Source organism: Ornithorhynchus anatinus, chromosome 17, assembly GCF_004115215.2.
Source record: "Ornithorhynchus anatinus isolate Pmale09 chromosome 17, mOrnAna1.pri.v4, whole genome shotgun sequence".
Classification (NCBI taxonomy): Eukaryota; Metazoa; Chordata; class Mammalia; order Monotremata; family Ornithorhynchidae; genus Ornithorhynchus; species Ornithorhynchus anatinus.
In genome coordinates this window covers 15,884,890-15,912,616 of record NC_041744.1, presented here as the reverse complement: position 1 = coordinate 15,912,616, position 27,727 = coordinate 15,884,890, and the positions used below count along the sequence as shown (strand labels likewise).

The window sequence follows — 27,727 nt, the reverse complement described above, 5'->3', positions numbered from 1 at the left end:
TTCCCAGACTGAGCTCTCCCCTTTTTCCCTCTGCTCCCTCTACCTCCCCCTTCACCTCTCCACAGCTAAACCCTCTTCTCCCCCCTTTCCCTCTCCTCCCCCTCTCCTGTCCCACCCCCTCAGTACTGAACTCGTCCACTCAACTGTATATATCTTCATCACCCTATTTATTTTGTTTAATGAGATGTACATCACCCTGATTCTATTTATTTGCCATTATTTTATTGCCATAGTTCTTGTCTGCCTGTCTCCCCCGATTAGACTGTAAGCCCGTCAAAGGGCAGGGACTGTATCTGTTGCCGATTTGTGCATTCCAAGCTCTTAGTACAGTGCTCTGCACATAGTAAGCGCTCACTAAATACTATTGAATGAATGAATGAATGAATGACAGGAACTGTGAGCAACCTGATTACCTTTTATCTACCCCACTGCTTACAACAGCACTTGGAACATAAGCAGCATTTAGTAAATACCATAAAAGGAAAGAAAAAAGAGGTGGTGTTAGTTCAGTGCCAGGAATCTAGTGGGAACTGAAAAAGTAGTTGTCGACTGGCTTAACTTCTTTTCTTCTAGCCCACATCATCTCCTCCTCCTACAACTTGCCCAACCAGTGTGAAAGCCAACTCGAGTACTATTCCCAACAATGGCTGATGAAAAACGGACAAGAACTCAGCAAGGTCTCCAGAAACGTTATAGAGGTGATCTTGCTTCCGGGTACAGAGAACTTGGTGAGAGAATGGGGATGGCTCAGTGCTAATCCTCACCACCAATGACACAACAAATCATGAGCATGCTGACACTGTGATATTTCACGCTTCCAACTCCATCTTTTTGGGCACTAGGCAACTCCATCCTGGACTGTCGTTGAAGGAGAATCAGCAGTACAATGAGAGGGCGTTCTCAATATCTAAAGTTTATCATCTTGACAACAGCATTTATTGAGCTTCTACTGTCAACTGAGCAGTAGAAGATTTTGCAAGAGAAGCAGCATGAACCTGGCAGTCAGAAGGACCTGGGTTCTAGTCCCAGATCTGCCACTTGTCTGCTGTGTGACCTTCGACAAGTCACTTAACTTTTCTGTGCCTCAGTTACCTCATCTGTAAGATGGGGATTAAGACTGTGAGCCTCGTGTGGAATAGAGACTGTGTCCAACCAGTGCCCAGTTCTTGACACATAGCAAATGCTTAACAAATATCATCATTATTATTAGAAGTTGTAGGTCCTGCCCTAAAAGAGCATCCAATCCAGTGGGAATAAGCCTAATCACCCTGATGGCCATGGATGAGAAAAAGTGCCCGACTATTTTCACGAACACAGTGTGTAAGAAACTGTCTCGTGATGCTTCACCATGGAAGGAATCTCCCTATCAGCAACTCATGGCTCAGTGGAAAGAGCCCAGGCTTGAGAGTCAGAGGTCATGGGTTTAAATCCCGGCTCTGCCACTTGTCAGCTGTGTGACTGTGGGCCAGTCACTTCACTTCTTTGTGCCTCAGTTACCTCATCTGTAAAGTGGGGATTAACTGTGAGCCTCACGTGGGACAACCTGATTATCCTGTATCTACCTCAGCGCTTAGAACAGTGCTCTGCACATAGTAAGCGCTTAACAAATACAAATACCAACATTAACTCTGCCTTCATACATGAAGGACAGCCAAGTGAATGATTTCTGCTTAGTGAACTGTGTGGATTCGCAGATCACTTGGCTTTCCTTAACATCAAACTTTTTCCTCAGGGCTCTTACTCAAACCTGCCTGTGAACAGTTTCCTTTCATATCAAAGGAGCCCAAAGTTCCCAGACCCTCTGCAGGTCCCAGCCTCGGTTTCCCACCTGTGTTCCAGAGGAGCAGAGTTTCTCAGGAGTGTAGTGCACCATGGCTCTGGTTTAACAACAGATCCTGTTCCCTGCTCATATGAAATTATGGGGGGAAGTCCATACCCCGTCAGCATCACAGTTGCAACATTTCCTTCTTCAGTCTAAACACTTGGTTTTGGTTTACAGAAGCACAGAGGACTCTTCAGCACAGGACCTTTCTCTCAATTCTCCCTCCTGCCTGGAACAATGTCTGGCGAGACAGTGTATGCCGATATCAAAATTACCAGAAAAAAACCTTCCTCTTCCAAACCCCAAGCCCGAACGCAAACCCGGGGTAAGCAGGCTTCGTACAGCTTGGTGGTTGAGTGCTGGGATTGATGTGGGTTAGTCTTTTAAGGTTTCCATTCCTTTCTAGCCTGGTGATGAGGAGCTGGTGGTATGTGTGTGTGTATGTGTGTGTGTGTGTCTGGGAGAAATATTTAGTTCTGTGGCTGGAATGGGAGCAGAGATTATGGTAGAGCAAACATTTGTATAAAAACCATATTGTTAGTAAGAGATAGTCTTGGTAACAAGTGGATAGAGCACTGGCCTGGGAGTCAGAATGACCTGAGTTGTAATCCCGGCTCTGTCACTTGCGTTCTGTGTGATCTTGGACAAGTCACTGCACTTCTCTGTTTCTCAATTACCTCAACAGTAAAATAGGGGTGTAGACTGTGGGACACGGTCTGTGTCTAATCTGATTAATGTATATTTAGAACAATGCCCAGTACATTGCTTAACAAATGCCATAATAATTATTAAGTAGATCAGGCTACACCTTTATTTTTTATGGTATTTGTTAAATGCTTATTGTATGCCAGGCACTGTTCTAAATGCTGTGGTAGATGTAAGCTAATTAGAGTGGATAGAGCCCATGTCCCACATGGACTAACAGTCTTAATCTCCATTATACAGATGAGGTAACTGAGGCACAGAGAAGTGAAATGGCTTGCCCAAGGTCACACAGCAGACAAGTAGCAGAGCAGGGATTAGAACCCAGGTCCTTGTGACACTCAAGTTCATACTCTATCCACTAGACCATGCTGCTTCTCTTGTGAAAACATAAAATAGAAGCAAGACAGTATTTTTAGACTTCCAGTGGGACTTTGGGGAAGTTACTTTTCATTTCTATGTCTCTGGAAACACTGAGGTGTCAGCATGTGGAGTTTTCTCCCACAGGAAGTTGTACAGTTTAAAATATCGGTTGATTCAAAGGGATAAAAACCAAGTACAAGCAGTCTGTTGTAGTGTAGACAGCAATATTATTGTTATTATTATAAATTAATAATAATAGTATAATTATTCTGGAGTGTGCCAAAGAACTGGGGTGGATGCATTATGAGACTGGACACAAATTTGTGAGATTACAGTCCTTTAAAATGAGGAAACTGAGGCCAAATGCGATTAAGTAACTTGCAAAAGGGAGCAGAGCGACCCCGGACAGAGCTAAAATGAGATGTCAAAATTCTGGAGTCATAGTTCCACACTCTTCCCACCCAGCCAAGCTTCCTCCTACCGTGAAATAACAAATGAGAAAACAACTAACAGGATTCCTTTGCACTCAGCAACCATAATGCTCCCCCGACTCTCCCACCCAGGTTCTGAAGTCAGGCATGCACAAATAATTACTTTCTGGGATATTTTTAACCTGACTTGCCTCAAGCTTCCACAGACATGTCATAGCCCTCCTTTAGGAATCCAGAACAAACCGCCCCACCTCTTGGCTTGAGGGACACTCTTGTGTTTTGGGTATTTTTTAAATGTTTTTTCTTAAGCACTTACTAAGCCCCTGACTAAGCCTCCTTTCCTCCCTGACTCAACCTCCATTTCCTCTTCTGCATGACCCTGACTTGCTCTCTTCATTCATCCCCTCTCCCATCCCCATAGAACTTATTTACATATCTGTAATTTATATTAATGTCTTTCTCCCCCTTAGACTGTAAACTCCTTGTGGGCAAGGAATGTGTCTGTTTATTATTATATCATACTCTCTCAAACGCTTAGTACAGTGCTCTTCACACAGTAAGCGTTAGATAAATACGATTGAATGAATGAGTGTTACGCTCTGTTCTAGCCCTGGGGTAGATAAAAGGTTATTGAGAATACATGGTCCCTGTCCCTTATGGGGCTGACAATCTTTGTCATCCCCAAATTCAGACTTCAGCTCATGGTGACTAAACTCCCAATCCAATTAATCAACCGATCAATCAATGGTATTTATTGAGTGCTCACTACATGCAGAGCACTGTATTAAGCATTTAAAATGCAATAGAGTTAGTAGATGCTATCCCAGCCCAGAAGGCACTTACTGTTTATGAGGGGGAGACAGACATTAAAGTAGATTAAGGATAATAATGATTATGTATTTGTTAAGCACTTACTATGTTCCAAGCACTAGGAAATAGGGGATATAGTAGAGTATAAGAATGTTTACGTAAGTATTGTGGGGCTGAAGTGATTAAGGGTTACACAGCCAAGTTGATAATTGCTGTAGAGGGGATGGCAGGGAGGGGAAATAAGGGTTTAGTCTGGGAAGGCTTCTTGGAGGAGATGTGATACTAGTATGGCTTTGTAGGAGGAAAGACGGGTGGTCTGTCAGATATGAAGCGGCTTGGCTTAGTGAAGAGCACAGGCATTAGAGTCAGAGGTCGTGGCTTCTAATCCTGGCTCCGCCACTTGTCAGCTGTGTGATTTGGGCAAGTCGCTTAACTCCTCTGCGCCTCAGTTATGTCATCTGTAAAATGGGCATTAAGACTGTGAGGCCCATCTGGGACCACCTGATAACCTCGTATCTCCCCCAGCACTTAGAACAGTGCTTACATGGCACATAGTAAGTGCTTAAATACCATCATCATTATTATTATTGTTATATGAAGAGGGAGGGAGTTATAGGCCTGAGGGAGAATATGGGCAAGAGGTGAATGGCAAAATAGACAAGATCAGGTACAGAGATGTTAGTGGACCGAAGTGTGCGTGTTGGATTGTAGTAGGTGGTCAGTGAAGTAAGGTAGGAAGGGACAAGCTGATTGAGAGCCCTAAAGCAGATGATAAGGGGTCTCTGCTTGATGTGGAGATGGGTGGACAAACATTGGAGGAAATTGAGGAGTCGGGAGATATGCTTTTTAGATACTGTTTACCCTGGAGAAAGAAAATGAAGAACAGGGCAGATGGTCTTTCTCTGGCTCCTTCTTCCTGACCAAGCTGTAGGGAAGCCAGCTGTTCATCTGCTTGCTTCAGAATCCAAGGGTTGTCACCCATCTGGGTCTTAGAAGCTATGGTGCCAACCAGGCCCTTCCTGGCTCTATAGTCAGGCAATCTTATTTATTGAGTGCTTACTGTATGCAGAGCACTGTATTAAACACTTGGGAGAGGACAATAAAAAGCTGAACGGACACATTCTCTGCCCATAATGTGCTTGCAGTCAAGAGGGACAGGCAGACACTAAGACAAATTAATAAATTGCAGATATGTACATAAGGGCTGTGGGGCTGGAAGGGGAGATGAATAAAGGGAACAAGTCAGGGAGACACAGAAGGGGATGGGAGAAGAGGGAATGGAGGGCTTCATCAGGGAAGGCCTATTGGAGGAGAGGTGCCTTCAGTAAGGCTTTGAAAAGCTACAGAGTAATTACCTGTTGGATATTAAGAGGAAGGGCGTTTCAGGCCCGAGGCAGGATGTGAGTGAGAGATCGGTGGTGAGATAGAGGAGATGGAGGTAGAGCGAGAGGATTTGAGAGGATTAGAATACTGAGAAATCAGCAGCAATCAGCCCCCTCTCCAATCATGGTCTGATTCACCTCTTTAACCTTTCTTTAACCACTTTGATCCCTTTCTCGCATTTCTTCTCTTTCTCCTTGTCTACAGTGACCCTTGGGGACTTCAATATCCACAAAGGTATTCCTGATGACTTTTCCTCTGCCTGCCTTCGATCACTCCTCAACTCCTCTGACCTCCTACTCCACCCCACCTCACCCTCTCACCAATTAGGACACACACTAGATTTCATCATCTGTAGCCACTGCACAATCACCAACCCTCACCAACTCAGAAATCCCTCTCTCTGACCACAACCTCCTCATCTGCATTCTCTCCCACAACCTCCTGTCCGTAAATCTATATTGTTCCCCCACAGAGACCTCCAATCTTTTGACCCCATCCAATTTTCTCAAGTGATCATGTGCCATTTAGCCTCCATACCTTCCGTCGATGACCAAAGTGACGCTCTCATCACCATCCTCTCTATTAAACTTAACTCATTCGCTACCCTATCCCTTTGTCGATCTCGTGCCACTAACCCTCAGCCCTTGATCACCTCTACAGGCTGCCTCCTTCACTCCTGTGCAAGAGCCACAGCGTGTTGCTGATAGAAATCTAGATATCAGGGTGATTTCATCCATTACCAGTTTATCCTTGCATGCCTTAACTCTGCCCTCTTCTGTGCCTGCCGAAACTATTTCTCGACCATTATTGACCCCCATGCCTATTATCCTCACCAGTTGTTCCAGACATTTAACTCCCTCCTCAAGCCCCCTGTTCCCCTCCTCCCCCATTCCTTGCTCCCAATGACCTGGCCACCTACTTCCTCAACAAAGTTGACCCTATCAGGCGTGATCTCCCGAAAATCTCCTCTGCCCCTCTCCAGGCCCTCCCCTCTCCTGACCCTTCTTCAACTTTCCCATATTTTCCAGCACTATCTCTAGAGGATATCTCCTGCCTTCTCTTAAAATCCACCCCCTCCGCCTGTGCATACGACCACTTTCCTTCGCACCTCATCCAAACACTTGCCCTTTCCCTTTTTCCCTCCCAAACTGCCATCTTCAAATTTTCACTCTCCAATGACTTCTTCCCCACTGCTTTTAAACATGCCCATATCTCCCCTATTCTAAAAAAAAATCCTCCCTTGACCCCACAGCTCCCTCCAGTTATCGCCCCATTTCCCTCCTGCCATTCCTCTCCAAAGTCTTTCAGCGAGCTCTCTACTCCTGCTGCCTCAAGTTCCTCTCCTTTAATTCTCTCCTTAACTCCCTCCAATCTGGCTTCCATCCCTTTCACTCCACAGAAACCACCCTCTCAAAGATCAATAACGACCTCCTTCTTGCTAAACCCAATGGCCTCTAATCCTTCCTAATCTTTCTGGACTTCTCAGCTGCCTTTGACAGTGTTGACTACTCCCTTCTCCTGGAAACATTATCCAACCTCAGCTTCACTGACACTGTCCTCTCCTGGTTCTCCTCCTCTCTGGTCACTCATTCTCTTTTGTGGGTTTCTCTGCCTCCCATCTCCTAACTGTGGGTGTCTCTCAAGGTTCAGTTCTGGGTCCCCTTGTTTTCTCCATCTTGGAAAACTCATTCACTCACACGGCTTGAACTATCACCTCTATGCTAATGACGCCCAAATCTACATCTCCAGCCCTGATCGCTCCCTCTGTGCAGTCTCACGTTTCCTCCTGCCTTCAAGCCATCTCCACTTGGATGTCCTCCCATCACCTCAAACTTAATTTGGCTAAAATATGGGAAGCAGCATGGCTTAGTGGAAAAAGCACAGGCTTGGGAGTCAGAGGTCCATGGGTTCTAATCCCCGCTGGGCCACTTGTCTGCTGTGTCACTTAACTTCTCTGGGCCTCAGTTATGTCATCTGTAAAATTGGAGCTGAGACTGTGAGCCCCATGAGGGACAACTTGATTACCTTGTATTTACCCCAGTGCTTTGAACAGTGCTTGGCACATAGTAAGTGCTTAACAAATACAGTAATTATCATTATTATTATTAAAACTGAATTTATCTTCCCACCCAAACCCTTTCCTCTCGCTCACTTTCCCATCACTATTGACTGTACCACCATCCTTCCTGTTTCACAAGCCCATAATCATGGTGTTATCCTTGACTCTCTCGTTCCACCCACATATTCAAGCCATCTCTAAATCTCGTCAGTTCTACCTTTACAGCGTAACCAAAATCCTCCCCTTCCTCTCCACCCAAATTGCTACCACATTAACGCAAGCACTTATCTTACCTCTCTTTGATTATTGTATTCACCTCCTTGCTGACCTCCCTGCCTCCTGTCTCTTTCCACTCCAGTCCATACTCCATTCTGCTGCCCCCATCATTTTTCTTCAAAAACCTTCAGACCATGTTTCTCCACTCCTCAAGAAACTCCAGTGATTGCCCATCCACCTCCGCAACAAGCAAAAACTCCTCACCATTGGCTTTAAAGCACTTAACCACCTTACCCCCTCCTACCTCACCTCACTGATCTTCTACTACAACGCTTCGTTCCTCTACCTCCATCTTATCTATCTCACTGCTGACCTCTCGCCCTCATCTCATCTCTGGCCAGGAACAGCCTCTCCCCTCATATCACACGAACAATTGCTGTCCCAAACTTCAAAGCCTTATTGGTGGCACATCTCTTCCAGGAAGTCTTCCCTGCATGAGACCACCTCTCCTCTTCTCCCACTCCCTTCTGTGCTGCTCATACTTGCTCCTTCATTCATCCTCCCTCCCTTCCCCACAGCGCAGATGTATACATCTGTATATATCTGTAATTTAAATGTCTATTTATCTGTTGATTTATATTAATGTCTGTCTCCCCCTCTAAACTTTGAGCTCATTGTGGGCAGGGAATGTGTCTGATATTACATTGTACTTCCCCAAATGTTTAGTACAGTGCTTTGCACACAGTAAGCGCCCATTAAATACCATTATTATTATTACCTCGGGCACTGCCCCATTCTCCCTGCTGGTAAGTATCTTCTTGGCAAAATCCCAATCATCGTCCTGTTGGGGTGCAAACTTTCTTTTTGTTCTGTATCCGAAACTCAGCAGCAAAATGCTTTCATGTTCCCAGAGAGTCAGGGTGTTTGGCCAACTGATAGCCTGATCAGAAATCACATTTGCTTCACTGCACGAGAGTTTACCAGGGGAAGATTTCCAAGAAAAGTAGCACCTTTAGTGTGTTGTTAGAGCTGGAGAAGAAACTATAGATTTCTTTATCAAAGATGAGACTTGCTTATGGAAAGCGCTGTCCAGTCATAGATGGAGAGAAGCAGCATGGCCTAGTGTAGAGCTTGGGCCTTGGAGTCAGTAGAATTTGGGTTCTCATCCCAGCTTTGCCACTTGTCTGCAGTGTGACCTTGGGCAAGTCACTTCATTTCTCTGTGCCTCAGTTACCTCATCTGTAAAATGGAGATTAAGACTGTGAGTCCCATGTGGGACAAGGACTGTGTCCAACCTGATTATCTTGTATCTACCCCAGCACTTAGTGTGGCACATAGTAAATGCTTAACAAATACTACTGAAGAAAATAAAATTAAAAATTCGTATTTCAAAACCAGTGAAACCATTTCCATCACATCCCCTCTGACAGTCAGTCAATCACTCATATTTATTGAGCACTTACCATGTGCAGAGCACTGTACTAAATACTTTGGAAAGTACGATACAATAATAAGCATCATCTGCTCGACTTCCAAGATCAGAGATGTATGATGCACGTGATGCCTGTATCCAAAGTTGGTGGACACTGCCTTTACTCCCAAGTCTCTTTTTTTTAAAAAAAAAAAAGGTATTTGTTAAGTGTTTACTTTGTGTCAAACACTGTTCTAAGCTCTGGAGTAGGTACAGGTCAGTTAGGTAGAAAACAGTCTCTGTCCTGCATGGGGCTTATGGTCTAAGTAGGTGGGAGATCAGGTATTGAATTCCCTTTTTACATTTGATGAAACTGAGGCACAGAGTAGTCAAATGACTTTCCCAAGGTCACACAGCAAGTAATTGGCAGATCTGGGATTAGAACCCAGGTCCTCTGATTTGTTTTCTTTCCACTAGGCCATGCTGCAAATGACATGTGTTTAGCAAAAGAACTGCAGTGTTTGCTGGTCCAAGAAATTTGCTTGTCAGAGAATTTGTGTTCAATTCTGTTTGTGGTTGGCTTCTTTGAGTTCCTGTTTACCTCTGATGGTTTCTTTGGAGTCTGCCAGTGTCTGATAGAGGGTTTCATAACTGCCACCCATCCCACTTCATTATAGGAGACATCAATCAATCATTGTATTGAGCACTTACTGTATGCAGAGCACTGTACTAAGCACTTGGGAGGGTACAAGGAGCTTACAGTCTAATTTTTTTTTTCATGACATCTGCTAAGTGCTTACTATGTGTCAAACACTGTTCTAAGCACTGGGGTAGGTACAAGTTAATTAGAGCTGTGTTTCTTAATGCCCATCTACCAACTTTGATCCAACCTCATTCCCCCCGTTCCTACTGCATTTACAGTGAGGCGGAGAGGACTGAAGAGGAGGAAAGCTAGATGAGCCAAATGTTTCATCGCTAAGCCATCAGAACTGATGTATAAGAAATTTACCATCCCGTGGCTTTTCCAAGAATCCTGGAGCTCCTGATGGAGACAGGATCCCGGACTGATGGGGTCATTGGCTTGACTCACTGTGTTCTAATAATGCTTTATTCTGTGTCGAACTTGAAACCACTTAGAGGAAGGTGCAAAATTAAAATTAAGTCTGGTTTTCACTGTGTTCGTGGAGTGAAACCGCTTTGATGTGGTTTCTTTGGCATCAGTAAAGGCTGCCACTTGTCTGCTGTGTGACCTTGGGGAAGTCACTTCCCTTCTTGGTGCCTCAGTTATCTCATCTGTAAATAGGGATTAAGACAGTGAGCCCATTGCAGGACAGGGACTGTGTCCAACCTGATTTGCTTGTAACTACCCCAGTGCTTAGTACAGTGCCTGGCACATAGTAAGTGCTTAACAAATACCACTATTATTATTAATAATATTATTATAACACAGGCCAGTTTCTGGGCCATTTCTCTTAACACTTTAGAAGGTGGTGAGATACACTATCTTCTTTTAGTCCACCACATCCTATACCGATGTGAAAACATCTTCTCTGACCTATTTCTCCTTAAACTCTCAGCTGTCTTACCCACCATGGACCATAATTCTTCCATGAGAACATAATAATAATGGTATTAAGCTCTTACTATGTGCAAAGCACTGTTCTAAGCGCTGAGGTGATAATAATGTTGGCATTTGTTAAGCGCTTACTATGTGCAGAGCACTGTTCTAAGCTCTGGGGTAGACACAGGGTAATCAGGTTGTCCCACTGATTAAAGTTAAAGTTAAAGCTCAAAGTTAATCCCCATTTTACAGATGAGGTAAATGAGGCACAGAGAAGTGAAGTGACTGGCCCACAGTCACACAGCTGACAAGTTCAGGTTGTCCCACGTGGGGCTCAGAGTCCTAATCCCCATTTTACAGATGAGGGAACTGAGGCCCAGAGAAGTTAAGTGACTTGCCCAAAGTCACACAGCTGAAAAGTGGCGGAGCTAGGATTTGAACCCATGACCTCTGACTCCCAAGCCTCTTTCCACTGAGCCATGCTGCTTCTCTAATGGAAGCATATGGAAAAGTAGTCACCATCATCATCAGTGGTATTTATTGAGCACTTACTGGGTGCAGAGCACTGAGTGCAGCACTCAGGAGAGTTCAGTGCACCAACATTATTAATAATAATTAGAAATGCTTAGGAAATACTGAAACACTGTGGTATGAACTGCAATATGAACTACAGAGGAGCAGGGTGGTCAGATGGATAGAGCAGAGTCAGAAGGACCTGGGTTCTAGTCCTGACTCCGCTACTTGTCTGCTGTATGACCTTGGGCAAGTCAATTCGCTACTCTGTGTCTCAGTTACCTTATCTGTAAAATGGGGATTATGGCTGTGAGCCCCAAGTGGGACAGGGACTGTGTCCACCCGGATTACCTGTATCTACCCCAGAGCTTAAAACAGTGCCTGGCACAAAGTAAGTACTTAAAAATTTCCATGAAAAAAAAAGCCTGGGGAACCATCCCCATTAGATTGGAGTGTAGCTCTTTGAGAGAAGAAAGTTTGTTTATCCCACTTCATTGTACTCTCCCAAGTGCTTAGTATAGTGGTCCACACACAGTAAGCACTCAATAAATATCAAGTTGATCAGATCGGATATCCCTTTTCCTCACGGGGCTCACGGTCTAAAAAATAGGAAGGTAAGGTACCATTACCCCAGTTATACGGGGGGGAAACTGAGGAAAGGAGAGACCAATTAATTTGCCCAAAGTCACCCAGCAGGACAGAGGTAGAGGTTGGGCTCAAACCCAGGTCTCTTGGCTTCCATTTCCATGACCTTTTCAATACTGTTTTGAAATACTTTATTTGTTGAAAGATAAATCCATAGGCAAGTGACTTTTACACTTTCTAGTAGGGATGTTTTTCCATCCATGAATGCTGGAGTGAGAACATCAGGTAGAAAACTAGTGCAGCACTTAGTGCCTGGGCATCTTTTTCCCTCAGACATCCCACAAGCCAGCCCCATCTACCCTGATTACATCTGGAAGGTGATACTAGAATGAGAGCCGGAAAGACAAAAGGAAAGAGACGTAGGCTTGGCCCCAGCCTCAGTCTGCTTCCCCTTTCCATCCAAACCGCTGGTGCAGATGGAAGCAGTGGAAACAATGAGAAAAGGGAACTGTGACTATGAAATCATTTGAAATAAACTAATCCTGTTTCCTCTTTGTCTTTTTTTTTCCACAAACAAGAGACCAGATATTATTACCATGGAGGCTAAACCAGGGTGAAATGTCAAGGAAGAAATTCCTTGAGCCCCGAAAGTAGATAGCTCCTTCCTGTAAGTGACATCTTGTGGCCTGCACCCATTTCTAATAGCCTCGAGGCTGATTGTCCAATTTCACTTCCATCTTTATAGAACCCTCGGGGAGCAGGATTCAGGAATGGATACTCTTGAAATGCTGAGTAATCTATAAAATATTAACTAGAGCAATCCATCCCTATTTAGTTCCAAGGAGAATTGTAGCAGTTTGGTGATCCTTTCAACCCTTTTCCTAGCCAAAGCAACCCCCCAAATGTAATAATAACAGCATTGAAGTTCATCCATTCATAATTACTGAGGACTTACCATTTTCAAAGCACTGTACTAAGCGCTTTGAAGAGCACAAAATAATATCAGTCATTCCCTGCCCACAGTGAGCTCACAGTCTAGAGTTTATTGTTTACTGTATGCAAACACCATCCTAAGCGCTGGAATAGAAACAAGATAATCAAGTCAGAAAGTCAGATGCAGTTCCTCTCCCACATGGGGCTCTCTTTTCTTTCTTTCTCTTTTTTTGATGATATTTATTAGGCACTTATTAGGCACTGTACTAATCCTGTCCCATATTCCACCATCTTGATCCCCATTTTACAGATGAGGTAACTGAGGCACAGAAAAGTGAAATGACTTATCCATGGTCACACAACTGACACGTGTCAGAGCGAAGATTAGAGCCCAGGTCCACTGGCTCTCTGCCCCGTGTTCTTTCCACTAGACCACACTGCTCTCTTATAGTTTTATGAGAGGTAACCCCAGGGTCCTAGCACCTTCAGTTTTTCCGGCTGAGATAAGGGAAGATTTTTCAAGGCACCGATGAGAGACATCCCAAATTTTACCCCTTTCTAGTTGGGCATCCCACGATGGCAAAAGAATCCAGAGGCCTGAGTGCTGGGCCCTTGGGGAAGTTTCTAATTCCAGCTCTGCCCAGCAATTATGTGTCCCTGACAGCTGGAGGTCTTGTATATTCAGCTTATGGATTCTTCAGTGGTTAAGGATAATAACTCCCTATTCATTAGCTTCAAGTTAGAGTTAGGTCACCCCGTGAGTGGTTTTGCTTAAGCAAAATATGTAAATAGTTTCAGCATGGAAATGATCAAAAACATGATCAATATTTTATCAACATTATCAATATGTCGATATTTGCAGCACTTAAAAGAAATGCCTAGGCTTAAGGTGATATCTTTACAAAAAGGGGTAACTTTCCCATCCCCACAGAGCAGTCTTTCTCCCTTAATGATTCTGGAGGGTTTTTTGTAAATTGCAGATGGCCTAATCCACTCTCTCCGTCAATCACAGCCCTTCACAGGGAAGACCCAGCCAAAGCCCATTGTCGGGTAGGGATCGTCTCTGTTGCTGAATTGTAATAATAATAATAATAATAATGTTGGTATTTGTTAAGCGCTTACTATGTGCAGAGCACTGTTCTACTTTCCAAGCCTTTAGTACAGTGCTATGCACACAGTAAGAGCTCAGTAAATACGATTGAATGACTTCGGTCTCTTGTCCAAGCCCACGGACCCAAAATGGAGAATGTCCTTCCTCTTGACTCATGGAGTCTTTCTACCCTCTCCTTTTTCCTTAATCTTCCCTCGTAATTGGCTTTGTTCCAAATCACATGATCAAATACAACTGACCCCTCCTGGATGAATTTTCTCTTTGAGAGGGAGGAACAAGATTGAGCGACTTGCGGCCTCCAGATGGGACTTGGTCAGATTGACCATCACAGGAGTGAGCATCATCAAAGTATCCTTTAACTGTCTCTTGAATGGGGGTCTGTGTTGGACTCTGTATACACTGAGGTCATCCTCCGCTCTCTGCATCCTTACAGTCACGGCTGTGTAGCCGGAGCTCCAATCAGATCCTCTTTCTTGAGATCACTGGGTCCTCTCATGCGAGAGAGAGAGGCTGCCGGCCCCTTCCCATCAGGACCACAGGCCTTTCTCCAGCTGGAGAAATTCCCGCCAAGGAACTCTTCTCAACTTTTTTAAAAAATTGGTAAAGCTGTGGTTGTGTCTGCAGCTGTGACAATTGAAACTGTTGGTCTGAGTAGCCTGAAACGGCTCCTGTAGCTACACTGACCTACTGATCTTCTTATCATTATTAGTAGTATTACTAATAGTAGTAGAGGTATTAATACTGATAATAGTATTTTTAATAATTGTACTGATAATATCGCCAAGATCCGCCCTTTCCTCTCCACCCAAATGGCTACCTTACTGTTACGGGCTCTCGTTATATCCCGGCTAGACTACTGTGTCAGCCTTCTCTCTGACCTCCCTTCCTCCTCTCTCGCCCCGCTCCGGTCTATTCTTCACTCTGCTGCCTGGCTCATCTTCCTGCAGAAACGATCTGGGCCTGTCACTCCCCTTCTTAAACAACTCCAGTGGTTGCCTATCAACCTCCGCTCCAAACAAAAACTCCTCACTCTAGGCTTCAAGGCTCTCCATCACCTTGCCCCTTCCTACCTCTCCTCCCTTCTCTCTTTCTACCGCCCACCCCGCACGCTCCGCTCCTCTGCCGCCCACCTCCTCACCGTCCCTCGGTCTCGCCTATCCCGCCGTTGACCCCTGGGTCACGTCCTCCCGCGGTCCTGGAACGCCCTCCCTCCTCACCTCCGCCAAACTGATTCTCTTTCCCTCTTCAAAACCCTACTTAAAACTCACCTCCTCCAAGAGGCCTTCCCAGACTGAGCTCCTCTTCTCCCTCTACTCCCTCTGCCATCCCCCCTTTACCTCTCCGCAGCTAAAGCCTCATTTTCCCCTTTTCCCTCTGCTCCTCCACCTCTCCCTTCCCATCCCCACAGCACTGTACTTGTCCGCTCAACTGTATATATTTTCGTTACCCTATTTATTTTGTTAATGAATTGTACATCGCCTCGATTCTATTTAGTTGCCATTGTTTTTACGAGATGTTCTTCCCCTCGACTCTGTTTATTGCCATTGTTCTTGTCTGTCCGTCTCCCCCGACTAGACTGTAAGCCCGTCAAACGGCAGGGACTGTCTCTATCTGTTGCCGACTTGTTCATCCCAAGCGCTTAGTACAGTGCTCTGCACATAGTAAGCGCTCAATAAATACTATTGAATATAATGACATTGATTATGGTAATAGTATAATTATTCATTCAGTAGTATTTATTGAGCACTTACTACGTGCAGAGCACTGTACTAAGTGCTTGAATGTACTATTCAGCAAGAGATAGAGACAATCCCTGCCCAATGACAGGCTCAGAGTATAATCGGGAGAGACAGACGGACAAAAACAAGACAACATAATCACGATAAACAGAATCAAGGAGAGGTACACCTCATTAACAAAATAAATAAGGTAATAAAAATATTTACAAATGAGCACAGTGCTGAGGGGAGGGGAAGGGAGAGGGGAAGGAGCTATATTATCAATAATATAATAATAGAATTAATAGTAATATTACTATCTGTAATATAAGGTCATGTGGGCAGGGAATGTGTGTTTCATTGTATTGTACTCTCCCAAGTACTTAGTACAGTACTCTGCACAAGGTAAATTATATACTCTGCACACAGTAAGCACTTAGTAAATGCAATTGATTAATTAGTATTTGTCAAGAACTGTTCTAAGCACTGGGATAGATACAAGTTCATCAGGTCCAACACAATCACTGTCCCACTTGGGGCTCACAGTCAAAATCGGAGGGAGAACAGATATATTTCATTGTATATATCATTGTCCTCATCTTTTACATCATTTTTGTGTTTCCACCTCTTGTCTTTCACTATGTGTCAGTCATCAGACCTCCTCTTCCAACATTTTTTCTTTGATCGTGGGTCTTTTATGGGTCAAGATCCATGTCTAATTTCTATATGTGTATTTTTTTCCCAATGCTTTGTACACAATCGACGATTAATAATTAGTAGTTACATCTACATTTTAGCCTTTTGGAATTTAAGCCACTATCAATAGCTAAGTACTATCACTACCAGAGTTGCTTGTCTGATCCAGAGATGGATATAATTTTTTGCTCTACCCCACAATCCACCTCAGAGTCCTGGAGTTGGGATACAGGGGAGTTGTGTCATGGGGACCACTCCAATTTGTGTGGCTGAGGGCTCTTAGCAGGGCAGGGGTGAGGCAGAATGGAGCCTTACTCTACTCCATCCTCTTTCCACTAAATCCCCCGTGACCAAAGCTAGTATATCCTCCCCACTCGGCCTGTTCAACCTTCCTGCCTCTCTGAGGTCTGGCATTGGACTGAACATGAGATAAGCAAGCAATTGAGGTACACCTTAGAGTGGGCATTGGAGGGGAAGGGAGGCCTACCCCTTGAGGGTGTCCCAAAGGTGGTTAAAAATTTGAAAACTCTCAGCCTCAGGCAGAGGAGTACCTGTGATAGCAGGGTCCTGGGTGGGGAGTTCAATGGCCATGGAGCCCATGGGGGTGGATGAAGGGGTCTCCCAGAAAAACATTGTAGGTTTAGGATTCCATGGGCCATCATTACATTTCTTTGTGTACTTAAACAATGTGCTATAATGGTGTCCTACAGAATGCTGTATGATGATGCTCAGTGCATCATCATCATCATCACAGCTCAATGCAGTGTGGTGATGTCATGCAGGATGATGCATGCAGGCATGGCGCAATACGATGACCCTAATCTCCGTGATATCTGTAATTTCTTCATTTATTTATATATCTCTAATTTGTTTATATATCCATATATATGTAATTTGTTTTTTATATTAATGCCTGTCTCCCCCTCCAGACTGTAAGCTCGTTGTGAGCAGGGAATGTGTCTTTTTAGTGGCTCAGTGGAATGAGCCCAGGCTTAGGAGTCAGAGGTCATGGGTTCTAATCCCAGCTCCGCCGCCTGTCTGCTGTGTGACTTTGGGAAAGTCACTTCACTTCTCAGTGCCTCAATTACCTCATCTGTTAAATGGGGATAAAAAAATGTGAGCCCCACATGGGATAACCTGACGACCCTGTATCTACCCCAGCACTTGGAACAGTGCTCGGTACATAGTAAGCGCTTAACTAATACCAACATTATTATTATTATTATTATTATTGTAATGTCATACTCTCCCAAGCACTTAGTAGAGTGCTCTGCACACAGTAAGTGCTCAATAAATACGAATGAATGAATGAATGAAAGAAAGAATCACCATTGCATGGAATGGGAAGGGAAAGCCAATTTTTCCCTAGCTGAGGTGACCCAAAATCTGCAGCACGTCCTGACCCTACTAATACTCCAAACTCCACCCAACTAATTCCCCTCCACCAAAGCAACTACCTTCCTCTCCCAAGTCCTTCCCCCCTCCAGCTCTCTCTCCTAGGGCCCAGGCCGTGGGAGGAGAGGGCGGTGATGAAGGGAGCTTTGGTTGCAAAGGGGGGAAGAGGCAACAGAATAATGATTGGGTGGAAGCAGCAAAGAAGGCTACTATCGTAGCAAAGAGAGGAATTGGGTATCGCAAATGTAGCCCTGAGGCAGCGCATCTACAATCTGCTTCCGGCTCTGCACCTTTGGAGGTCCCTGACTGCTTGGGCTTGTGTTTCCAGTGAAAAGTTTCTGTTTCAGAATCCCACCAATCAACAGAGAAGCACGGGACCGCTCTGAAAGTGGCTTGTGTTGTGATCATCATCCTCCTGGTGGCAGTGATGGCCCTGAGTGCTTTTGGTGAGTGAATCACTAGCAGTATGCTAAGTTGTGTGCTTAAGGAATTTGGGTAAGATGTTCCAGGAAGCAATGAGGAATATGAATTTGTGTCTACCGCAAGTGTTTGGCATATAGTTAAGGCTTAACAAATTCCACAATTATTAATATTACTACTATTATCTATTATGAGATATAATAACGGTGTTTTATTTTCTTCCCTTCTGTTAATTTAAATATTTTTTCCTATTTATGGCCATTACAAAGCCACTGGAGTTCAAGGATTAGGTCTTCAAATTTATCTGTTTTAAATCTCTCTTTTTCTTCGACAGCAATCAGCCACATGAGGATGTACTCACCACATACTTCAGGGAATGGTACAGAAAATTCAGACAAATGCAGCAGCTGCCCCGGATCGACTGTGCCTACGATCACCATAACAAGTAACCACATTTAGTTCTCCCTCAGGTTAATTCATTCATTCAGTCATATTTATTGAGCGCTTACTGGGCGCTAAGCACTTTGTTAAGCGCTTGGGAGAGTATAATACAACCACAAACAGACAAGTTCCTGCCCACAGCAAGCTCACAGTCTAGACAGGGAGACTGATGTTAATATAAATAAATAAATGAATTATGGATACGTACATATGTGCTGTGGGGATGGGAGGGAGGATGAACGAAGGAAGAAGAAGGAGTGGAACAGAAGGGAGTGGGAGAATAGGAGAGGAGGGCTTAGGCAGGGAAAGCTTCCTGGAGGAGATGTGCCTTCAATAAGGTTTTAATAATAATAATTGTGGTATTTGTTAAGCACTTACTGAATTCCAGTCACTGTACTAAACACTCAAATGGATACAAGCAAATCGGATTAATGGAGGTCCTTGAAGAGGAGTTTGATCTGGGATTGTCCTCAACAATGTGCACCTCGGGATCCAGGGACGATGGTTTCGGTTTCAGAGTCCCGAGAACTGCCTATTTCCTTTCTCTTCCCAGAAACTCCCAATCGGAAAACGTGCCCAGCAGACTGGAAGTGGCATCAAGGGAAATGCTATTGGATTTCCCAGACTGAAAAGAAAACTTGGAACGAGAGTAAAGCGAACTGTACACAAAAGGATTCAAATCTGACAATCATTAAGGACATGTGTGATTTGGTGAGGGATGAAATTTGAAGTTGTCTTTCCTGGGGACTAAAGGTTCCGCTATTAAGTCCGTGGTTTGTCCTGGGTGTTTATAAAGAGTCCTCACCCAGAATTCAGTGCCCATACTGGACAGATGCCCTGATGGGCACTCGATCCTCCATTATAACAGGAAACAGCCTATGTAACTTTTGGGTTTATACCTGGGAGGAATGATGACAAAATGTTTTGTTCTCAGGGAAAATTTACAAACTGGCAGTGACCTAATCAGTGCTTAGTAGCTTATAGTACTAGCAGTAGTAGTATCATTTACTAAGCACTTGCTGGGTGTAGGACACTGTACTAAACACTGGGAAAGAATACCAAAGTGGGAATTAGACAGAGTCCCTGGCCCTCAGGGGTTTAACAGTCTAAAAATACAAGTGGGGAGAGGAAGTTACTGACATATACATAAAGTAAGAAGCATAAAGACAAGGGCACATTCTCAAAATGAAAAGGAAGCTCAGTAGGGCTCTGTGTCTAGAGGACCAGAATTTCAGGCTCCTTGTGGCTCAGAGTCCACAGTCACTACCGTGGCCACAGTTACTGCTCTGGCAGCAACCGCTACAGTCTTTCCGAGGTTCTGTGAATTTGGTGCCAAGCTGCTGCTGCTTCTCTTCATCCTACTAGGTTGGTGAAGGGAAGGTCGGGATGGAGGTTCCTTGATGGCATGGAGGAGCCTGTGCGGGATCCTGGAGAGGCAACGTGGTGGTCTTGTTGAGGAGCCACCGAGGGCTCTGGATGTTGCAAATACCACAAAAAAAAAAATCTTCACTGGTTGCCCAACAATCTCCACACCAAGCAGAGACTTCTGACAAATTTTTGTTCTAAAGCTCACTTTTCCCCTGTGCCTTAATCTAGGTTCTCCTGCCTCTGACCCTTTCCTCAAGCTTTGCCTTCTACCTGGATACCCCTCCCCTTTCAAATCCACCAGACCACAGATCTCATCTCCAAAGGCTTTCTGAAGTCCCACCTCCTCCAGGAGGCTTTCCTAGGATTAACTTTTAGTTTTCATGTTCTCCCAAATAATAATTATGGCATGTTAGGCGCTTACTATGTACCACCTCAGTACTTTGCATCACCTTAGTATTTATGCACTCATAACTGCTGGTAGCGTTTTTCAACTTATCATCAATTCCCATGTTCTACTATTTAACCCCTTAGATTTCTGCATATGCTTCCTTTGGGTCTCTTCTTCCTCCTGTCTATGTATTATTTTGTGCTGTCTTCCTTGTTCAGGTGCAGGCTTCTTGAGTTCAGGGTAATATCTTCTATGAATACTGAATTCCCGCAAGCAATTAGTAGTGTTCATTCAATAAGTGCTATTGGTATTCATTCATTCAATCAAATTTTTGCGTGCTTACTGTGTGTAAAGCACTGAGCTCAGCACTTGGGAAAGTACGATATAACAACAAAAAGACATATTCTCCGCCCACAGTGAGCTCATATTCTAGAGGGGGAGACAGACAATATACATGCATAAATAAATAATAACATATGTGCTGTGGGGATGGGAGGGAGAATGAGTGAAGGAGCAAGTTAGGGTGATGCAGAAGGGAATGGGTGAAAAGGAGAGGAGGGCTTAGGGAAGGCTTCTTGGAGATGTGCCTTCAATAAGGTTTTGAAGTGGAGGACAGCAATAGTAGATAAATACATACATAGATACATAGATTGGTAGATAAATTTTTGATTGAGCCTTCATAAATAACTCCTTTGCCTCTGTACCCTTGCACGTCCCACTCTCCCAGCCCTTCTCGTCACCTGAAGCCCGACTCCTTCAATCCCATACTGAAACCACCTTTCGGGTCACCTCCTCTGTCTTCGATCCCTTCAGACTCCTCAACAGACTCTTGTCATTTGAGTCTTTGCTCTACATGAAACATTTACTGAGGCTGTGTGGACTTGTCTGTGATTTACCCAACTCCCACTGCTGACCATCTTTCCCCCATCTTCTACTTTTTTCCAGTCTTTCCACTTCCTATCACAACTTTGGTTCTTCACTAATTCCTTTCTATCAATCCCTTAGTCTAACTCTGGCCACAAATGCGATGTTGTCTCTCCCTTCTCATCTTTCATAATTTGCCCTACTATTTCAATTCTTTTTTTATTCCTTTCCTCTTCTCATCCTCTTTTTAAATACTGTTTCTTCTGCTTCTCTGTTTCTCCCTGATCCTCCTCCTCTTCTCCCTTCTCCTTTTCCCCTAGCCCTGTTGTTTTGTCCAAAGGAAAAAGCACTGCTCTAGGCATCTAGAGATTTGGGGGTCTAGCCTCAGTTCTTCCAGTGGCTAGCTAACATGGGTGAAGACTCCAGCAGTACTTGATATTTGCTGCACCCATGCCCACCACTCTGATTATCGCACTCTCTGCCCCATAGTTGACAGGAATGGCAGAGTGTGAGTGGTGCTGAGCAAGCCACTAGTACTATAATCAACTATTATCCTCTGTGCAGGTTCTCACTCCTGAAGTCTCAGGAGTCAGACTCATCCAGTATTCCTGATGGAAGGCTCCATTCTCATCATCATCATCATCAAACCTCGTCCTTTCTCTCCACCACCTGTGAGCTGAGTTCTGTGTACAGAAAGCTTGAAAGAAATAAAAACTGCACTTTGGTGCTTGAGGAAAGGAGATGAAACCAGGGATTATGTGAGCTAGGTCTGAGAGAAGGAGGGTGTTACTAGTGTGGGGAAATGCTGATGCAGAAGAAATGTTCAGGGTCCCAGGGTTCCACTCACCCTTTGCTGTCCCCTCTCCAGGGCTTCCTGTGGTCACAGATGTCAGCCTCAACTTATTATTGGATTGGACTGCACATTCCAAATCCTGGGAGCAACTGGACCTGGCCAGATGGCTCTGGCCTTGACTGGAACCTGTGAGTATTTACTGGAGTTTGATCTCTGATTGTGGAGGTGGGATTGACTATCCATTAGCATAGACTTCAAATGCTAGTTTTCTCTGTCGTCCCCTGACCCCTCGGGCCTGGTCCCCTCAGATCCCTGCAGCTCTTCTCTGGCTTTGAGGGGCCCCTGACCGTGCTGGGGTCAACAGTGACAGTGACCCTGCCCCACTCCAGGGGTCTGGGCCAGGACACAGCCCGGACGGGCTTGATGTCCACAGGCTCTTCCTGATTGGCACAGGGACGGGGAGGAGCCCCCAGCAAACCCACAAAACATCCTGGTCCCAAGACCAGGGGAGATCAGATTGTCTAGGACACTGTCCCGGGCCAGACACCACCAGGGACAGGATTAGTGTCTTTATAACATTTCTTCTCAGAGTTGTAGCTAAAGACATAGTCGCATCTCCTCCAACTGGCCCCACCCTTATCCAAATCAGCCCCATCTCATCTCTGATCCCCAAACTCATCTCCTCAACCCCAGTGTTATCCTGGAGCCTGATCCCTTCCCCCAGCCCCACTCCACAACTAGGCCCTGTTCCTATGACTCCTTCTGCCTGAAGGGGCCTTGTATGGCTCAGCAGCTCAGCTGCCCTTGGGCTCCCCCCATCCCTGATTGGACACTCTGGACACCTAGAGCCATCAGTGGGGGTACTTTGGTGGCCCTTTGGAGACACTGAGTTGTCTGACTGCTCCAGTTAGGTCTGCAAGGAAGGGCAGCTGAGGCTTTGGTTCTGTCATTTCTGGTCCACCTTCTGCGCCTCTTTCAGCCTAATGGCTGCCCTTCCACCTCAACTGTGATCTCACTTCCTTCTCCTGGATCTCACTGCACCCCAGTTTCACCCTGTCCCACTCCCTCAACACTCAACCAATTACTCACCCCACTGTCTCCTGAAAGGTAGCACTCAGACCTCCTGCAGCAGGGTTGGCTTCAGACAGTGAGCTGAACTATAGCCCCTAGGCACCTTGCCAGAGGGGTCAGCAGTGCATCTTCCATAAAACTGGTGGCAGCAGCAGTGTTGCCTAAAGGTAGTGGCTACCCAGGGCTCACCAAAGATGTCTACCACTTGGTCCTTCTCAAAGATGAGAATTGTTTGCTCCCCTGAAATAAAGTGTTTCCATTGTCTTTCAAATAGATGGCCCTGGGGCAGAAATGCCAATTAGCAGGGTAAAACACAAGGTCTCAGACCCAAACCTCCCTGGGGTGTGTGAAGCCAGCCCTGCCTTGGGGCTGTGTCAGCGAGGGATGCCAGAAGAGCCCCAGCCCTGGGCATCTGGGTCAGAGATCCTACCCCTTTATGGCCGACACCAGCTTAGCTGCTGCAGGGAAGGGCAGGTCAGAACAAAGGGGGTTTAAATGGTTTCCCTCCACCCCTGCTCCTCTTCCCCTCCCCTGTAATCTCCCTCAAAATGACTCTCCTTCTTCACTGTCACTGGGCCAGAGAAGCAAGTGGCCTGGGGAATAAAACATGGACCAGGGAGTCATGAGGACCTAGGTTCTAATTCAAGCTCTACCATTTCATTCATTCAAACGTATTTATTGAGCACTTACTTTGTGCAGAGCACTGTACTAAGGGCTTAGAAGGTACAATTCGGCAACAGAGACAATCCCTGCCCAACAACAGGCTTACAGGGGTTACAGACAACAAAACAAGTAGTCAGGCATCAATACCACCAGGATAAATAGAATCATGAATATTCATTCAATAGTATTTATTGAGCGCTTACTATGTGCAGAGCACTGTACTAAGTGCTTGAAACACTGTTCTAAGTGTTGGGGGATACCTCACATTTTACATATGAGGTAACTGAGGCACAGAGAAGTTAAGTGACTTGCCCAAAGTCACACAGCTGGCAAGCGGCAGAGCCGGGATTAGAACCCATGACCTCTGACTCCTAAGCCCAGGCACTTTCCACTGAGCCATGCTACACATCATTAATAAAATAGAGTAATAATAACAATGTTGGCATTTGTTAAGCGCTATGTGTAGAGCACTGTTCTAAGTGATGGGGTAGGTACAGAGTAATCAGGTTGTCTCACATGAGGCTCAAAGTTTTCATCCCCATTTTACAGATGAGGTAACTGAGGCACAGAGAAGTAAAGTGACTTGCCCACAATCAATACAGCTGACAGGTGGCAGTGCTGGGATTCGAAGTCATGACCTCTGGCTCCCAAGCCCATGCTCTTTCCACTGAACCACGCTAAATAATATATACAATTATGCACAAGTGCTGTGGGGAAGGGAAGAGGGTAGAGCAGAGGGAGGGAATAGGGGGAATGGGGAGGGGAGAAAGGGCAGAGGGAAAGGGAAGGGTCAGTCTGGGAAGGTCTCCTGGAGGAGGTGAGCTCTCAGTAGGTCTTTGAAAAGGGGAAGAGAGTTAGTTTGGCAGATGTGAGGAGGGAGGACATTCCAGGTCAGTGGTAGGACATGGGCCAGCAGTGGATGACGGGACAGTCGAGAATGAGGCAAAGTGAGGAAGTTAGCAGCAGAGGAGCGGAATGTATGTGGTGGGCTGTAGAAGAAGAGAAGGGAAGTGAGGTAGGAGGGGGCAAAGTGATGGAATGCTTTGAAGCCAAGAGTGAGGAGTTTTTGCTTTATACGAAGGTTAATAAAGCAACCACTGGAGGTTTTTGAGGAGGGAAGTGACATGCCCAGAGCATTTCTGTAGAAAGATAATCCGGGCAGTGGAGTATAGACTGAAGCAGGAAGAGGCAGGAGGATGTTGTGTGTACTTGGGTAAGCCATTTAACTTCTTTGTGCCTCACTACGCTCATCTGTAAAATGGGGATTTAAATTGTGAGCCCCACGTGGCACAGGAATATGTCTACCTGATTGTCTTAGTGTAGTGCCTGGCACATAGGAAGTGCTTAATAAATACCATTAAAAAAAGGATGGTGGAAAGGAAAGGTAGAGGGTGGTGTCACTTTGCCTGGAGACACTGGGGAAGGGATTCTCCTGCAAACTGGGGACTCCTTGGATTCTCATTTGGGGAGCACTCACTCCAGCCTCTTTGGCCTTCTCTGCTCCTGACCAACTGGAAGTCTTGGTCTCTGCCCCGCCCTCCCCATCTTTGGGACTAGACACTGCTTAGGGGAAGACAGGGAGGAGGTTCTTGGCCAGCAGAGACCTTGGCAGAATTCCTGGATAATTAGGAGATCATCCTCCCATTGACTTGATCTACCCGAGTTATGGAAGGAAAGGTAGGAAGGTGGGGGAAACTGGAATGTCCTAGAAACTGGCCAAGGGAGAGATGGAGAAACAAAAACATAGTCTTTTCCAGTTATCTCCCTGCCCCACTTTCTCCTGATCCCTGGTTAAAGGATCTGCCTCACCAGACCTTAACCAGTCTCGTAGGCACAGATTCCCATGAAACCAAATCCAAAGAAAAAAAGATACTAAAGGCTAACTGCATTGAGTTTGGCGAGCCCACTGCCTGATTTCACTTAGACAAGGTTTGATGCTTTGTTTTTCATGGCTTTGGTCACGTGTGGTTTAGGGGGCAGATATAAACACTGACAGAGACTTTCTCCTTCTCTGCACAGGTTCCAGGTAAAAGGCTCAGACAAGGGCATATGTGCTGTGCTCTCAAGGGATGGAATTTATCCTGAAGACTGTAACAATACAAGACCCTGGATCTGCGAGCAGTAGTGTGACCCCCTGAGACCCAATGAGGTTCCTGTTCTCTGCCTCTGTGACTGTTGGGGACACACAGGCAGCACCTGCCCTCCCCCTGAGCTCTGATGTTCCGGCATGCCTAAGGCTTGGGGGAAATGATGGGGACTGTCCTCTGGGTTCTTCCTTTTCATTCGGTAGCCCAGCTGGGTGATGACTAAGGAAACAGACTGTCCCAACAGGAGGAGACTCCTGTTCTCCTTCCCTCCCCTGCAGCAGCAAAAGGAGGCTGAATCCTGAGGAAGAGGACTGCTCAACCCCTTGAATGTTGATGGACTTCTCTTCAACCATTTCTGGGCCTGTAGGTGGTAATTAGATGGACACATCTATCCCAGGAACACTGGGGGCTGTAGAATAAAGAGAATTATAGTTCAAGGATCTGGGCTCCGGCTAAGTTTGCAAGCCCGAGAAGCTTCAAGTTCATCCTTAAAATGGCTCAGTGTGACCTAACTTTCACATAGTTCAGCACAGCTCATCCAGTAACCCTGGCTGAGTTTGTAGAACTACTCTGAAATTACTGCCATGATATTGCTGCTATGTGGCTAGGTTGCCCCATGCATAAATGAAGCCAGAACAGTATTGGCAGTGGAAAAGTTATCTGCCCTAAGCACCTTTTCCTCATGCAGATAAGATCAATGAAGACTGTGTTAATTTGAATACTTACAACACAAACTAAATTGAAAACAATGTCACACCCAGGGGTTGGGTGCTTAAATTGCACATCTTGATTATCAGGTTGAGTAGACAGAGCATTTCATTCTTCTGAAGATGCCCTTATGTTTCTCCCACTGAGCATTTGTGAGCAATTTTGCTTAGAATGTATAGATAAACTGTGAATTTCTGGGAAGAGATGGAATAGTGGAATAACATTCGAAACTTGTGTGCCCTCCTCTTTCCTCTTCATCTGGGAGGTCCCTTTGTTGTGTCCCATAGGGCTTAGGGGCCTGAATCTGAGCAACTTCTGAGCATGGCGCTCAGTCTGGGCAGCGATATCCAAGCATTTGGGGTGAGCGAGATCAGATATGGGGCGTTCAGTGCAGGGTAGACTGATCAATCCCAGCTCATTGGGACATTTGTATAATCTAAAAATTGTGCAGGAATTGACCCTACAAATGTGAGTTATCTCTCAGATGAACCAGGAAATATGACAAGGATTCAGGGAGAGAAAATTTTTGCTGATTAGATTTTTGCAATTTTTTACAAAATTTAGACATCTATCTTAGATGCAAACTTTGCTTTTTCTGATCCTGGTGAAAGAAAATATGTTAACTTCTTGACTTTCAGTCCTCTCTCTTCCTGTACATCCCAACCAAATTACAAAAACTAATAATAATAATAATAATAATAATAATGTTGGTATTTGTTAAGCGCTTACTATGTGCCGAGCACTGTTCTAAGCGCTGGGGTAGACTTCAGGTAGTTCTCAAGAAGTCAATGGTTTTATTTGTTTTGTGGTTGTATAAGTTTGCCCAGCAGTTTTGATTCTTGGCAGTTTCGACTCTGAATTTGTCAGAAATCATTATGATTCCGTTAAGCATGATTTTCAAGGTATCGCTTTTTTCTGATTGCTTTCCACCTTCATCATGACATATACAACAGGGAAATTTTAATGAGGAGCTGCAGAGAGGATTAGTGGATTTCAGTTTGGATGTGAAATATGAGACTGGGAGGATGTAATGATGCAATAGCAGCCACTGAATCCTGCGAGTAGAAACTTTATAATATTTAGTATAACAGGAAGATTGGGTTACCTTGTAACCAAGGCCTGTTGTCCTGGAGCAGGGAGAGACCTAATCAATCAATTAAATCATATTTATTGAGCGCTTACTCTTTGCAGAACACTGAACACTGCAGAACGCTC

At 45.1% G+C, this 27,727-nt stretch overlaps 1 protein-coding gene across 2 annotated transcripts; it reads left to right on the top strand.

The window, feature by feature from the left end:
* Positions 1-1,992: 1,992 nt before the first annotated feature.
* On the top strand, positions 1,993-26,742 carry LOC100680686 (killer cell lectin-like receptor subfamily F member 1). 2 transcript variants are annotated; one of them, XM_029082776.2, is made up of 6 exons: positions 1,993-2,147; positions 18,057-18,155; positions 18,464-18,574; positions 19,124-19,281; positions 22,059-22,171; positions 25,737-26,742. In XM_029082776.2, the coding sequence occupies exons 1-6, from the start codon at positions 2,060-2,062 to the stop codon at positions 25,840-25,842; spliced, it is 675 nt and encodes a 224-aa protein (XP_028938609.1). In that variant the 5' UTR covers positions 1,993-2,059; the 3' UTR covers positions 25,843-26,742. The 2 variants fall into 2 exon arrangements, with proteins under 2 accessions (XP_028938609.1, XP_028938610.1); XM_029082777.2 differs by having other exon boundaries at positions 2,071-2,147; positions 18,038-18,155.
* Positions 26,743-27,727: the final 985 nt, after the last annotated feature.